Genomic DNA, 17,202 nt, shown 5'->3' on the forward strand with positions numbered 1-17,202 from the left:
CATCATCCACTACTGCCTTTTCTGAGTCTCTTCTGCCTGATGAGCTGCTTCCTAACTTGAATTTGTGCAGTTGATTATTCTCACTTAAGCACAGACCCCAGCATTTGTTGAATTGCACCTTATTTTTCTGCATAGCCTGCGCTATTTGTTAAAGTAATTTTAAATTCTTGTGCTGTCTTCCAAAGTGCTTGGGGGCAGCGGGCTGTGGTATCATTTGCAAATGTAATTCTCTCTGTTCATCACTGAACAGTACTGAAAGCACATGTTCTTCCACTGTAAGCAGCTCATGGTCGTCATCCTTTCTCCGAGTTTATAAGAACCTTGTCTTAGACATACCATATGTTCAGAGTACTGCTGCCAATGGAGGAGGATTACAAACACTCTTCCTTGTGATACTTTCTTACTCCTAAATTCCCATCTTGCCCTTCTTGTAAAGGAGAACACATGGATGGAATAATAGTTTCAGGCAATTTTCTTTGTTTTCCTTCCTGCATAGGCCAAACATAATCCTCACCCTGAAATCATATCTTCTTCATCATTTCTGCACTCTTCTCCAATGTCTACATAGACCTGCAGCAGACGTATCTGCTGCATACGTTTCTGCAGAGAAACCTGAATTCATTGCAATTTATCCCTTGCCAAAACTGCAACCATTTTTTACAGCAACCATTTATGGGTTTTTATGTACAAGGGCACATAAGCCCACCACCCTTCAGTTTTTTTGTTCTGGAGTCTATCCCAATTTTACTGTAAACTAAGATTTCTCATCATTATTACTGGAAAGCCACACGTATCTAGGAAGAAAAGGTTCAGTTGCTTTTAAGGACATAATAGACATAGGAAGTTTGGGACTGCTGATATGTTCATGTACAGTGTTGTTTCCTGTTTAACATCTATTTAGCTGGAAAAGGATTTAGAAGAAAGGGTATATGCCATTAAGGATTTAAAACTGTCTCATGTACAGGCTGAAAAAGTTCAAATACCTGTCTGAGACCTCTGACAAACTTGCAAAGACCTGCCTCAGACAGATGTGGGTAAAACCTGACACATTAAGAACTGCACGAAAGATAAATTTGGCTTGAAAACATATTACGGGATGGAACAGGACAGTTTTCATCTTCCTTCCTGACTGTAAGTACTTTCAGAATGTGTCTGAGCAGCATGCAACTATACAACGTACAAAAGCACGCACTTTGTGGCCACTTCAGCTCAAGTGTAGCTTTGCAACATGCTTTAAAATCCTTCACATCTCAGAGGATTCTACTGTTTTCTGAAAATGTGCCTAACTTGAACTTCACATGTGGTGCTCATTTAAATGCAAATCAACCAATTAGCAATTTAAAAGTATGCTAACAGATAATTTGTATTCGAGATACAATGGTCTTGAAATGTGTTAAGGCCTGACCGCTAACTCACTTTTTTTCACAGCTTCAGATATGCACGCACTATCTTAAATTTACCTGGTAATTGAATATTTTTATAGTTACCAAACATACAAGTATTTTGCATATTCAAGTGTTGGCCTGGCAAATTAATAACATGCTCTTCAGGCACAGGAAAGATCAAAACCATAACTTTACTAAATTTCATGAAATCTTGTTAAACTGTGGTTATCAGTCCTCTGGGTGCCAAGAAAGTAATCTCTTTTCCATGAAGATTTTGCATTGAGGGTACAGGTATAAAGATTGTGGTGAAATCCTGACTCCGATGTAGTCAGGTGTTTTCAAAGTAGGATTTCACTCACAATATTGTGGTGAACTAATTGATATTTGATGTAATTAGTTTTCAATCTTTGGTTAATTTTATCTGAGAATAAACTGTTTGAATGTCAAAGGTCATACCTTCATTCAGATACAATCTTACTTTTAAGATTAAATTTGTACTGAGGTATAATTCCATGAACTCAAAACTAAGGAAAAACGTAAATTTAGGAATTTTGATAATTACAGAATATATTAATGCAGCAGTAATTATTCTAATTTGAAGGACAAAAATTTCCTTCTGATCAAAATTCTAAAATCTCAAAAGAATCTTAAAATTTAGAAGGAATTCTTGGTATGTATGCATTAAGGTATATTAAATACCTGACACATTAAAACACTATGAAATGTGAATATTCTCAGTAATGTAAACTTTGGAGAAAAGTGAACCATGCTTGGCAACTTAGCATCAGTACTAAAATGATGGCAGTCATCATAATACCAGTTATTCATGCTGCTCTCCCTCTAACCTGCAAATGTGGAGAAGATCAATCAAGCCCTCAAATTGGTCCATGACTTACTTTGTCAAGCCCACACTTCAAAAACATATAGTGTAATGATATATAGCCATATCAAGTTTTCTATAAGCACTTCCTTTAATTAACAGGAGGAACACATTTGTCTTGACTCGCCCTCTGACCTTATAAAGAGATAGTGTCATTTCCCTGTAGTCATATTTGAAATCTGTAATATAAGGAGTCCTAAGCTAAACACGTGTTGAAGAGAGCAGGTGCAGACCATATAACTTAGTGGAGGAGATTACTTCTTGGCATTCCTCAACACTAGCAGTACTTCTGAGCTTATGCTGCTCATGGTCACATAGAAAACCAGCCCACAAATGCCTTTGTGTTTGTCCCTAGTCAGAAAACCACTTCAACCAGCAACCAGGACGGAGTCTGTACTAACGGAAACGCGCTTATGGGAGTGTGCTCTAGATGTTATTTGTTTTTTTCATAATTCTGGAAATCTAAACCAGATGACTTTCCTATTTTCCTAGCTAAAATAGCTGAAACTAGAAATCTCTTGCTGAAGAAAATTTATTTTTGGTTGGTTGGTTTTAATGTCATGTTAATGTCATTTCATGCAAAGAAAAAGGTTAAAATAAATACTTAGCTGTCCCTTGTTATTTTTTTCCTCAACTAAATTTTAGGGGAAATTCTTAGAAGATAAACCAATTCTCACTGGAATTGAAAACATATTACAAGCTGTACACTTCTACAGTGGACCACCACTGGATTTGAATTTCAGTTCTGTGTACCAGGTAAAGTAGCCTCATGCAGCACTCAAAAGTAGCATGAATACCATGATGCTAACTTCAGCCCTCCTGAGGGATTAATATGAATGCTTAATGACATTAATCCACTTTTAGATCACTTATGTTTAATGACATGCTTTCCATGCATACATATATAAATATTAATTTTGGACTGAAAGATAATCGTTCAACACGATAACAATTAAACAGCTGTAACCTGTCTCGTGTTAAGTAATGGAGCTGCAGGCAAGCTCCATAAACAGATGGTCTTACCCACCCATGCTTAATGTTAAAGACTTTTTAAAAAAGAGGTGTTGACAAATTTGAACAAGAAGGCATAGTTTTAATGCAAATTGGCCAATTTGCAATTTAGATTACTCTAAAACTAATTTGGTCTATAGAAAAAATTAAGCTGCATTGTAAAACTGAGATGTTACATAGCACATGGATATGGCAGATTCCCCACCAACATAATTATTTACTAATTTCATTCAGCTAAGGGAGTTTAGTGGAAAAGCAGCTGGAAAAGTATTCATATTTATGGGCTTGCTATGACAGTTACTTAATTTACTCATGGTACATGCCAGTTGTATCACAAAAAATAATAGACTTTCTGAAATAATATCTGTTCCAATCTCACAAAACAACTACTCAGACAGGAGAGGGTCACTGAACTCATTGCAAGCCAGGACAGAAAGGAAACAAAAACATATTTTAGCACAACTGTGTTATGAAAACTTAATTACAGAGCAAATTTTCATCCAGGCTATCACCTGGGCACCAGCTGTGCATGTGCGGTCTTGTATCACATTGAGATACAGGTTGAGCTTCACGAAGTAATATATGGATGTTCACCTCAGACCCATGAGTGTCATTCCCAGACCAAATAAACAATTGACAGGTGATTTTCCATAGCTTTGCAGTAAACTGTTGATTTAACCTGTTCTCACATGGATACAGGAAATGGTAAAATATTTCAGTTCCAGGAGGGAAAAGACAGTAAGCAATTTAGATGCCTTAAATTGCTTACTATTTGGAACATATATTGCCAGTGTTTAGTCCAATCCTGTACGATGCTAAACAACAGCAATAAATCTTGAATTTTGTTAATTGTCATTAGATTCATTTCACCACAACACTGAGCATGTAGTTATCTGATGAACATCTTTGATATAAATCTTTGGAAGTGTGTGTTCAGAGCAAAGGCAATGACTCACAAGTGTGGCCCATATCAGGTGTGGTACTGAAGGCAGAGCTACCCTGTGCCAGACATGCTCAAAGATATCAGCAACGCACATCAGGTTTACTGCATTAGTCAAAACAATCTTGCCCACCTTACTACACATATTGCTTCAAAAAAGGAAAAAAATCTGATTTAGTCTACTCTGGTCTCTTTCACAAACCAATGTATATAAAATATGTATGTATATTATTTCCCAATTTGCCTTGTGATCTGCAGCCTTAGGGCTTTGTTAAGCTGATGATTAACAAAGGTATGCTAAGAAGCAGATGTCTAAATTTTGTCTGAACGAAAAAGCAAAGATTTGCAATCGTCTATGATCTCGCTTCCCAATGTCCTGAAGAATAAACAAATGGTCTCTGGAAGTTTAGAGCAATTAGCCTTTCCTTTGGCCAAATTTCCATTTGACTATCTTGAAGCATACAGAAAAATCAGCATAAGTCAAGAAGGAATCTAGGGTTTAAAAGATATTAGAGCGGAATAAAACTAAGGACTACCCTGTTTTAATTAAGGAGATAGGTTTGGTTTTTCCTTCTTTCTACCCTTTAACACACATCAACTAACAATACAAGCGGTGGGCTAACTGAAAATGAGACCGGACAGATAGTCAGCATTTAGAAATACATAAAAATCATTAGCTGAGGTGCAAAACATTTTTACCATTTTAAATAGCATTCATGCTTCACAAAAAAGACATTATCTCTTTGATCAAATGAGTTATGGATTTAGATGATTCAGTACACATTCCAGTTAGCATCTCTGTGATTAATGTACACATATCTACTCCACTTTGTGCATCCAGGTAGAGATCTGGTGGGCTATTCCTTTCCCAAAAAGTGATTAAATGCATTGCCCTTAAAATTTACGACTTCTTTGGAATATTCCTTTCCCAAAGAAGTTGTAAATTTAGGCCACTGCACTTCACGTGACTTCCACCTAATAGCTGCATCAAACAAATATATCTGCATTTCTACAGTGCTTCACACTACTGCAGCTAAATGGTTAATAATTTTAGAAATAAGAACGATGCAACTGTTTATTTTTAGACATATAAAGGGAGAGTGGGAGTCTTTCATATGCACAACACAAGTTACGTAAATACTCTGCTACCAAGTTGAGAGTTGTAAGTAGCATAAAAATGCCTGGGTTACAAATAGAGGGTGACAATCAAAAAAATGGTTTTCATGGAGAAACATTCTGATGTCCCTTGTGTTTTGAAATGTATTGCTCAGAAAGAGCTATCTACTGTAGGGCAGGTGACAGAAAGGCAAATTGACTCTTCATTTACCAAGTTGAGGAAGCAGCAATTTTTTACTCCACTAAGTGGAAATACTCTTGGAAATGAGCAATAAAATGACCTGGTTTCTCCATAATACTGGGCTCCTGAAGAAAACAGCTCTAAGAAAAATAAATATAACAGCAGGCTAGAGCCTGTACCTCATTACTTGTCTTGGAGGCTGTAAGGGCAGTATAAACAAATCAAACTATCTTTTACCGCAGCAGCCGCAAAGTAAACACCCATTTAAAGAATAAACAGGTGGGAAGACAGACCTGCTCACCCAGTACTGAGGAAAAACTTGTTTGTGCTTAATATGTTGGAAAAATTGTTCAAGACCAGTTCATCCGTGTGTAACTACAACCCTTGAAATGCTGCCAAGGTCAGTGAGACCAACAGCAGAGCGATCTGCTGAGTAATTGCTTGTTGGCAAGTTAAAGCGGTCAAGGGAAAGGCTTTATCCTACTTCCAAAGATTTACTTTATTTTATTGTTCAGAAAGCAGTTCTCTCCCCACCTCTCTACTCTCTTTGTCAGCAGGTTTTCTGGAAGCTCCTCAAAAATGTTAACCCTATCGATTCTCCCTGGGATTCTGCAGATGCACCTTGGTTCCCTCTCCCTCATGTCTGAGCAATCTCATTAGTAAAAAACAAAAAAAATCGATTGTGATTTCTGTAAAAAATAATTCACAAATCAGTCTTATTACTTCACACCTGACTCCCTTCTACAAAATAAAAACTTGCCTCATCTTCCTGGTGCAATGATGTGGGTATCAGTTAATACAGCTGTTACAGGCCCTCATTTTCTCTGCCCTCAAAGCTCCCACCACTGTTTCCCATGACCACCAAGCGCAGCACCACCACCCCACCTCTCACTCAGGGCTGTAAGCTACCTGGAAATGCAGCTTGGGTTTTACTATTTTCTAGATACTCATGCTCCAGCGATAGCTTAGCTGTGCTAACACATTCAGAGTTACAGCCCTTCCAAAACATCTATGAAAGTTAAAATTCTCCAGCCTCTTTTTAGCTTGTGGCAAAAGGAAATCATGCAATATTCACACCCATCCACTCTACTGCTATTAGACTTACTGTCCTAGCCTGTTACTTTGGCTACATCACCTCTTTTAACTGACTTTCCTCCATCTCTCCAAACATAAAACTATGGGGTTTTTTTTACTTATTGGAATTTTTTTGGACTATTCAGATTATCTATGATTTCCCCATCACTCAAAGTTACTCTTGCCTTTGTCTGACCTGCGGCTACCTCTTTCATTGTCTATTCAATCCAACTCTAAGTGCTGAGCCATGATGCTTTTCATGCTTGGGAGATGTGCCCCATAAATACCTGCAGAGCCACATTGTTACTCCTTTCACAGCCTCTGCTGAGCTTTGTGCAATGCTCCCCACACACCTACGTACAAGCTAGTCATCTCTTACAGTTAGACCATTGCCAGTTCCTTTGTCTGTGCTTCCTACCTGTTGTCATGCAATAGTTTCTCTGTGTGTTTGCTGTGACAAAAATTGTTTGGATAGGACCCTCCTCCTCTGTTACAGACCTGCAGTGTCTTGCACAAAGGGGGATTAGTGTGGAAGGGAATTTCTTAGCACTACAGCTATACAGAATCAATATAAAAATGATAAACCTCTTGGCAACTCCTCCACTTTTTCTTAGTCCCCTTATTTACATGTGTAATTTCTCATGCTAGCTCACCATCAAGCCCCATGCAGTGGAGAGGGATATCCGGCTATACATGGGACGTAAGGACTGTAAATCACTGAGTAAGAAAGGCTCCATTGATAAAGGCACGGTAATTTCCAAAGGTTTCCAGGCGCTAGAACTAACTTGATTACAGAAACATAGAAGCTGTAATAAGGATAGTGTCTTCTCAATCAGCTGTATTAATCTGCTGTTACATTATTCACATGTAAGAAATCTGATGTAATTCTAAAATAGAGTATTATGTTGACAAGAGGATAATTTTGGGCAGCTCGATCACATTTATTACAAGGTGGAAGTGACATTTTTGTGTAGGCAAGTCACATTTTAGAGCTTTTTTCCATAAAAGAAAAAAAGAAAAACAATAGGAAGCTTCATTTCTGAAAGACATAAAGCTATTACATAAAAATAGAAAAGCACAAATCAAATAATATATTTACAGTTTAAAATAAAAGTAACCTCCCCTTCAGCAAAAGGCAGTTAAAGGGAAAAGATTGAAAAGGCAATTCTTCCACCTCCTTTTCATGGCAAACTAGGTATGAAGAACTGATGAGCTATTATATAACCATTTCCTTTCTTAAAAGATCAACTCCTTTACACAGACTGACACGTGCAAATATTCTGTTTGAAGAAATAAGCTTCAAAGTAATACACTTCCTATTCAGACGAGGCCAGCAGCGCCGGCTGTTTGAATTTTGCAGTGAAGACAGGGTAAAGCATAGCCAGCCTACCAATGGTACAGTGCTCTCCGTTCCATCCCTGGCTACATTCACACTTCCCGTCTTTACAGGTGCCATGCTCCGCGCAGCGGGGATGGCAGGCTCTCTGGTTGCAGGCTGCACCCGTCCAGCCTTCCTCGCAGCGACACGTGCCACCCATGCACACACCATGTGTGCCGCAGTCCACCGAACAGATTTCTGGATTAAAGAGGAGAGAGGGGGAGAAAAGGAGGCAGAGAGTGCACACAGGAGAAGGTATGCATTAATTAGCAGCACTACATTTTAATTCAACATGTGAAGAATAAGAAAGGCAAAATCTTTGAAAGTTAAATCAAAAGAGTTTACTGTGAAAGGCATTTTCAGGTAGGACCCAACAGAATACAGAGTACAGAGTTTTATCTCTATGCTAATGCTCACTTAGTTACCCAGCAGACTTAGCAGTGCTTAAGTGTCCACAGCTCTTCTGTCAGCTCTGAGTAATTTTCAGTCATGTTTTTTGTGATCACATATGTCTTAAAAGTAACCTCTTGTAACTTAAGATTATATGGCACTTAGACCTACTAGAACTTACAGTGTACTCCTAGTGACTAAATGTACCATATACCTAGGTCATTGTGGTGTTGTGAGTGAAAACCTAGTATTAATGAAAGTTCATTTTAATAAGGTTTCCCCCCTCCCTATCCTGCTCCCTGTTTTCTTTCAAAGTAAAAATGTGCCATTTCTGACACATTTTTTCATTATAAAGAATCAGCCTTAGTGAGACAAATTAGTACTATGCTGACATACTGACACATCTGTTAAATATAAAAGATGATTCTCTTTTACTTTCAGTAAATTTGTATCGGTGACAGCTATGAACAGCCTGGTTTAAATAATAGATTGTTAAAAAAAATAAATCAACATATAGCAATTTAACTTGTCATTTACATATAGTAACAGAATCTTGTAACTGATAGAATAATTGAAAAATACGTTACAGCCAAAGGTAGTCAGAGGCCAAACAACGCATGTTAAGTCTCAGCTAATACAAGATGATAATTTAGACTGCCAGATTTTGCATTTACAGTTTTGGTTCACTTAGTCAGTCTCCAGAAAACTTTACTTCTGCTAAGCAGACAACAGAAAAACAAGAGGAGATACCATACAGCCTGAGGGACTTCTTTAGTTCCTTGGCATACAGCTGGCTGTAACCATGTACTGGTTCACAGAAGTGCTGTATTTAGTTTTTGTTTTCTTGTGAAAGACAACAAACAGTTTAGTAATAAAAGACTGAAATTATTTTCAACAGCAAAAGAAAGAAGCATTCAGCGCAAGAAAGGTTTTCAGTTTCCCTGAACTCAAGAGTGTTTTTCTTCCCCCATAGAGTATAACCCTCTGTCTCAAAGTGCTGTGGAACATTAAACATGGTATCAAGGAGCTGTGATATTTCCCAGAAGAAACAGCCCAAAACCTTTATGGAGAAAGACAGCTGTAATTTCCCCCTCCCCTTTTTTTCCCTATACAGCATTTTATACCTACTTTGAATTAAATTTTTGATTAAGAGATGCAAGATGGTTTGATTAACGTTAGAGTCACAAAATGTCAACGCAGCTCCAAGAAAGAAAGGTTTATTTCTCTTCAATCTAATCAATTTTTCATTAGGGTGAAGGTGTTATCAGCTTTTAGCACACTAGCTTTGAGCAAGGTGCGTCAATCTTTGTAATGAACTTATTAATTAGAGTTAATTTAATTGAAGTGGAATTGAAGGGCTAATTAACGGACAAACTGCTGATGAAGATAGAGGAAAGCTCTGCTGATTTCAAACCTATAAACCCCTCTGATGGAAATAACTCATTCTTTTTTTCTTCTAGCAGCTTAACAAAATGTTTATGGGTAAGATTTACTTTTTTAGTGTACCACTCTGAAGGTCATTTTGCACGACTTCAGCAAATAGTCTGTGCCTATTTTTACAAAGCTCTTTTGTGAGTTTGACACTTCTGAAATATTTGAGAAGATCAGAAATATTTTATGTTATTTTAATGACCAATCATTCCTTGAAACGTAAGTAAAAGATAGAGCATAACTGAATCATCAAAAATAGCGTAGAGGACACTGTGTCAAGAAATAGAGGATCCATGTTTTGACGGAGAACTAGAAAGAGTCTCTCACAAATAGCCATTTTTAGTGCTAGAAATGTTCAGAGAAGAATTTTTTCTTCTAAACAAATTTAACAGAAGACAGCATTTTCTTCTCTCGTCAGTTTTTCTTGAATGTTTGGAACTCTGTCCTATCACTCTTGTATGCATAAACCATTATGGAGTATCACAGATCCTGGTCAGGAAGTGAATTTGTTGAAAAAAGATGGTTCCTCTGAAAAAGTTATATTTATTCATAAGCTGGCATAAACCCAGCTAGCCCATGTGTTCAGTTTTCATTAACAAAATCATCTGAGTTAGATGAACTGTTTTAGACAAATATCTCACAGTTAGACATGATTTCTCTTTTGATATGTCGCTACCAAACAATACTCTAAAAACTCGTATTTGTCAAAAGGTTGCTGTCATACTTTATAAATATTTAGATTCTGCTCTCCTTTTGTTTCTAAGCTCAGACTATGGTTTTAATAAGCTCTGTTTCAGACTTCAAGAAATCCCTCTGCTTCTTCACTCCTACCAACTCCTTCCACCCTGGCAGCCTGCGCCCTTCCTCGAAAGCTGTTTAGGATTCATTCTTGCATTCCCTTTGCCTTCAAACTGGAATGCTGCCTGTTTTTCAAGAAAAATACCTCCAATTAACTGAAGAGATTTTTAAAATGTGACTGTGTCTAGTTTCACTAGTGTAGTTTTAAGTTTCTAAATAGATGTACTAGGTAGGATGACACTTAGATCCATATATTGTACAAAAAACATTCTGTACCTGCATGTGAAGTACCTGAAGTTATCAGGTGAAGGCAGCTAAAAGATACCAACAAATACATTGATTTTCAAATACTTCGAATTCATCAATTATTTTGAACCTTTGAATCAATTCACAGTTCATGCTGAAGCCAACTCAAAGACTTGCATCAGCTCAGCAGGTCAGGTCCTAACACAATAATGTAATTAAAATGCTGCTATTCAAGATGTCATCATTTTACAAAATGCGAGTGCTTTTAACCCTCACCATTGGAGCAATCTGGACCTGTCCAGTTGGGGTCGCAGGTGCAGGTACCACTCTCTTGAAGGTAGGTGCCGTGGCCAGAGCACTGGTCAGGGCACATCGTCTTCAGGATTTCACAGTTGTTGCCACCCCAGCCTGGGTTGCAGTGGCACTCACCGTGGATGCACACGCCGTGGCTGGAGCAGGCTGGGTCCAAGCAATCCGCTGCAGGGAGATGAGAAACATCAGTTTAAACTTGTCATTCCTAATAACAATCAAGCCTCAGATGCTCATGGCACTTTTGGGCTTAATCCACATTTTAAGACTTCGTGAAATAGGCAGTATTGCACTCATCTTAAAAGTAAACATTAGTAGGTTGAAGCTGAGAAGTTCACCTTTGTTTCATTGTAATGAGTGAGGAAAAGACAGAGGGGACCAAGACATCTTGGTGCCAGCCTCCCTTCTCTGGCTACAAGGTAAATCACTCTTTATTGTCACTAATTGCATAGCAGCGATTTTCTTTGCAAAAACACCTTGCTTCCACATCACTTTCTGGTATTGTGACATTTGTGTGTGTGCATAACTGACATCAAGACATTTACAGACTACCACTGAGTTAACAGAGAACCTTTCAAGGTTTGTTAATTTTTCTGAATTACAACAAGATTGGCTTTGGGTCTTAGGCAACTGATCTCTGTTCTGCCTAATCACAGTGTAACAAGTGTTGGATTCCCTGCAGCACTCGCTATCAACTGACCTGATCCACCGCTACAGAGTTTTAACAGCTGTATAGGACCCTCAACTTGTTTCAGAAATAAATGAGTTGCATACTGTCTATCTGTCTTAATTCACTTTAATGTGCTTTAGATGACGAGATTTAATTTAGCAATTTGACTCAATAAAATGTTACACTTGTAGGGTCAATGGTCTGAAAATTTAATTCCAGAGACTTAATTGCATTACTTCGTACGTGGAGATCAATAAAATCAATTTGATTGAGGAAGAAAATGGCGCTTTTTACTCCCTAAAAAAATAGAATGGAAAACGAACTGCATTTTGCAGCACACCAGGACGAATATTATTATGCACATCTCTGGAATACAAAAATGACGCATCATTTTTCACTATGATGCATTTGAATCAGCACTTTCCACAATGTGGTTGGTGGAAAAGATCACTAACAAATGCAATTAATGATTTATTCTATACTGTGAGAAGTCAGTAAGTCTTCTTGTATTCCGACATCTATTTTTTGTGTGCTTTCTTCTTAGCTGACCCCAGCCAGAAAAAAAAAACAAACCAAAAAAAACTGGTATGCAAAAAGATATCACACATTGTTAAGAATTTTGCCACTGATTACTTGGGAATAAATAAAGTATAATAATTCTGTAGAATTCAGTGATACCAGTGATTCCCAAACTTGATTTTTGGTATTCTAAAATGGTTTTTGAAGAAACACCATTAGTGCGTACGATCTGGATCTAGCAAAATCCATAGAGCTGGATGTGCCAGCTGGAAACCTGATCAACAACAGCAGGTGCTGGGGTAAATATTTACTCATTTACCTTCTTCACAGTTTTCTCCTTTGTATCCAGAGTTGCAGGCACAGGAACCCATGATGCAAATGCCCCGGCCCCCACACTGGGGATCGATGCACTGAGTTGTAGGCACGTCACACTCAGTGCCCTTCCAGCCGCTGTAACACAGGCAGCGTCCTTTGGAGTACTGCCCATTGCCACTACACAGCACCGGGCAGGCTGCTGTGAAATAAAACACGGCAGAAAAATTAAAACCAAGTTCTTCACCAAAGCTTTATAAAGAAGAACATCTAAGAAGCAGGTCACGTGCCAGATGCTTTCCCGATCTATTTGTCTTCATGCTCGCTTAAACTGCCTCAAGAAAAGCACTGGGTTGATTTACCTCTCGAACAATCAGGGCCCAGAAACCCAGGAAAACAATGGCAGGATCCAGAAACACATTCACCGTTACCATGGCAATTTCGGGGGCATTCCACCACAGACTCTAAAGGGAAAAAAAGGAGGATAATTCACAGACGCCCACTGCATGAAGTACCTATCATTTGAACCACTACTAACTGACAGCACACTCTCGCTCCGAGAGAAGTGTTTACATTTGGTTTGTTTGAAGAGCACGAATAGCTGTGATTTTCTACTGCTGATGCCTCTAGTATCTTAGGATGTTACATTCCAACAAAAAGTCTCAAATTATAATGGTAAAACCATATGAGCTCCATACTTAAAATCCAGCCCTGTGCCATTTAACAAATAATTCAAAACAGTGTCCTCCTTTCAAGCACTGTTTTAGGAGAGGGTACACTCCTTATGCCTTAGACCAAGTAATTAAAATATATATTCTGCATTTTATTCTGAGCAGCAAAAGAAACAATATGAATGGAAAACCTGTGAAAAAAAGTCAGATCATTTAACTATGAAAACCTATCTCTGTATTCCTAAAAAACCTGCCCAGAGCCTAGCGTTTGGTAAGAGCTTTGAAGGTTATGCTTACCTATAATTATGGTATTAAAAGACACCTGCTCCGCATTTTTCCCATCGTTATAGAAGGCCAGGTGCCAGATGCCAGAATCCAAATACTGGATAAAACCTGCCTCGTGGAGACTGACAGACCTCGCCTGCCGCCCCGCTCGCTCCGACTCCAGCAGGTTGCGTTGCTCCCTCGCAATCAGCCGGCTGCCATCCAGGAGCTCCACAAAGTCATACTGCGGGGAGGAAGAGACAGGAGCTTGACAAGTCATGGGATGACCCATGGCACCGCCAGCTTCCCCACAACATCCTGACAATATGCTTGTATTTTGACCAAGAGTTTCCTTTTGGAGCAGGGAAGCAAGAGCTGAAATCAACCTTTGCTTATTTCTTTGCCCCTTGCTAAGACTTCAAACAAAAGTACCAACTAGTTCTCATGCTTATTAGAGTGGATTTTTGGTGACAAGTAGCCAATGAACCTATTTCATATATTGAGGGGAAAAAAACATCAGTTGAAATGAGTCTGCAGTCACGACTGCCACCTGCATTACAGGTGAGAGCTAACTTTCAGTGTGTTATATGCATATGGGTTAATAATGATATCCAACACCAATAATCTACTTTGCTTTTCATTTAGTTTCAGATGAAGGATTAAATTGCTCAATCCCCCTTTCAGACAGTCTGGAGTTCTGGAGGAATAAGAGCAAGAGCTTTACTTCCTATCACGGAAGCCCCATAGAGGAGATGGAAAGCATAAAATGTTAGAAGTGTTGAAAATGACAAACTGATAAAAAATATGGTACCTCAGGTCAATGGACAGCACATCTTGTTTTGTTAACAACCATCAGTGGGGCTTGGAAAAATGTAGCAGCATCTCAGCTGATACAACAAGCAAACTCACAACCCAAGATGTTATGCATGATCATCTTAACTAGTGCTAATAGCACCTGGAGGGCTAAATCTGCTCTGGGCCCTGCACCGATTTACACTGTCTGGGAGTCTGCTCTCATGGCTTGAAAGATGTCTTCTGCGCATTTATCATGTAAAGATCAATAGTAAAGGCCAGTATGTGAAACTGCTGATTCACCTGAGTTAGGATAACATTGGTTACTGGGACCAGAGAATCAGTGGTTTTACACCCTGACTTGTGACCTTCAGAAACTGCTCCCGGGACAAAAGAAAACACGACAGCCTTTGTGCCGGAACAAGGGCTTAAGAACTTATGCTCTCTTCTTGAAATTGCAGGCCAAAATTCACTGCTATTGTAAGAATGTTCCTCTCCAGTAATCAGAATTATTTTCCTGCCATTTGGGATGTGAAGGAAATGCATAGTTAATATGCCTCTATCAACACCTGAGACACTTTTCCAGCTATGTCTGAACCAGCAGAATAGAACATAACGTGATTAGGATGTGCAGAAGCCAGTACCTTGGTATGCTGTCACTTTGAATGTACGTGCTGCACCACATGAAAATGAATGCAACCGTTTTGGGTGAGCACCAATTATTCAAAACCATTCAACATTCTCATTTGTCAGAGAATTAAATATTTATCTTATTTTGTGAGAGAGAGAAAAAAACAATTTTAGTTCGTTTTTTTTTTCTCCCGCCTGACTCAAGAACACTTCTTTCTGGTTGTGTTTTTCACTAATATTTTAAAAATGAGAAAGCTCAGGGAGTTTTGAGTTTTAACAAGTCATTTATGGACATTAGGAGTGACCTTGTAATTTGTATACTGCAGAGGGACATTTTTTGTAGGAGGACAATTTCAGATTAGAACCGTATTTTTCATACAGTAACAAGTGATTACAGTACTTGATTGACCACAAAGAGTGTACTAATGGCTGACAAGCATGGTACAATTAATGATTTTGTATTTGTAAGGTAATAAGGACATATGCTGTTACCAGAACACTATTTTAGACTACATTTTAAAAGCCATACAGAAGGGAATTTACTGTTCATGCTGTCCCCCAGCAAAAAACAATAATTGATCTTAACCCTTTTAAAGGCTATTTTTTTATATTTAGGTCACGATAACAGAAAGAGACTGGAAAAACAATTGTCTTCATAAGCAAAAAACATACCAATTTTATTTTCCTCCTATGAGGACAAATTAATTACCTTTATATTGAGTCTAAATGCGCTGATTTGCCCTACCATTCCATTCAGTTTTGCTTTAAACCAAAGTCCTTTTTTTATTCTTAAAGTCTCTTTAAATAAACATATTGATTCTCTGGCTGCAATGGAACTGACATTTTTAGAAAGTGTCACGAAGACTTTCAGGCTCGCATTGACTGGGTTTTGAATGGACAGCCACCGTCAATTATTTCTGGTTGATTTATTTATGATTCCCCAGAAAGAGAGAACTATGCATCTCAGGTCAGTCTGTGACACACACATAGTAGCTGTGCTTGAGACTGATTTCGGTACCTAAAGAGAATACTGAAACACAACCAAAAATTCTGTCCCAATTACAATATATCAAACCATTTCCTACATGCTGCATTCCTATTATTTTGGATTATGGGACAGAAGGAGAGTTAAATTTGCTGCATTCTGTTATTATTTTATGATGAAATGCTAAGCAACTGATAGGAATGGTTTAGATACAGTTGATCCTGTTCCAAGATGAGGGTGTAAACTAAGACTTCTTGAGATCTCTCCCAAGCTCATTTCTATCATACTTTCACTATGTCTCTCACAGTGGTAGGATAATTGGCATCAGAGGTTGTATGACTATGGAAAGATAGACTCCAGTTTCCTCTTACTCACTGTCTGGTTTTAACTGGATACAAAAGAGGTGGGTAAACAGGCAAAGGGTCCGGGAGAGAAGTGGAGAACAAGGTGGCAAATGTAATATGCAAGTTTTGCATTATAGCCAAAGGTGACATGGAGAGAAGGCAGACATTCACAGAAACACTGAAGCTGTAAGGAGGGAGCTAAAGAAGATGGTGGTGTGTGGTGACACATGTAAGGGTATCATAGGCATATAAGAAAGATATTTGGAGGGGGACAGCTGGTAAGGAAACTTTACAAATGCTGGCAGCGTGCAGGTAGTGATCGGTTCTCTATTATTTAACATAAGATCTGAAAATTCAAATACTGACGTTTGAGAAACAGGCAGCAGTTGCTCATTTGCATAAATTTTGTTATTAGCACTTGTCACTCTGTGACTAGGAGATAAGGGCAGATAGCATTCAAGAGACGCAGACATGAAGTGATATATATGGGTGAGATCCTACTTTTCAAAGTCCTCATGAAACAACCCTAGCTTTACACATCCAGAGATGGGCTCTGAGCCAACTTTTATCACTCTGGGATGAGATTGTGGAGCTATGGTAGACAGATCTACGGATATACCAGTTCTGATTAAAAAAAAAAAAAGCAGACATCTTTAAGGCGTTGTATGAAACCATCGTATTTAAACACCTGCTACGTTCTGTGCTGTTCTGGTCTCCCCATATCAAAAAGCCTGCAGTAAGATTGGAGAACATTTAGAAAAGGACAAGGATGATCAAAGGATTGAAGCAGCTTTCATACAAAGAATGATGAAACAGACTGGAAAAAATACAACTCAGTGAGGACACTAGAGATCTACAAATCAAGGGTGGCATGGA

The 17,202-nt window shown here is 38.4% G+C and overlaps 1 protein-coding gene across 1 annotated transcript in view; it reads right to left on the bottom strand.

Moving 5' to 3' along the window:
- The window catches only part of TENM3 (teneurin transmembrane protein 3), a 327,579-nt gene that overhangs the window by 74,867 nt on the left and 235,510 nt on the right, over positions 1-17,202 (bottom strand). The window contains exons 9-13 of the mRNA XM_009330685.1: positions 13,609-13,819; positions 13,003-13,104; positions 12,648-12,842; positions 11,107-11,307; positions 7,978-8,163 (exon numbers count right to left, since the gene is read on the bottom strand). Of these exons, the coding sequence (XP_009328960.1) occupies positions 7,978-8,163; positions 11,107-11,307; positions 12,648-12,842; positions 13,003-13,104; positions 13,609-13,819 (895 nt within the window). The remainder of the gene's footprint in view (positions 1-7,977; positions 8,164-11,106; positions 11,308-12,647; positions 12,843-13,002; positions 13,105-13,608; positions 13,820-17,202) is intronic.

The sequence above is a fragment of the Pygoscelis adeliae genome, unplaced genomic scaffold (genome assembly GCF_000699105.1).
Source record: "Pygoscelis adeliae isolate BGI_AS28 unplaced genomic scaffold, ASM69910v1 Scaffold167, whole genome shotgun sequence".
NCBI classification, from domain to species: domain Eukaryota; kingdom Metazoa; phylum Chordata; class Aves; order Sphenisciformes; family Spheniscidae; genus Pygoscelis; species Pygoscelis adeliae.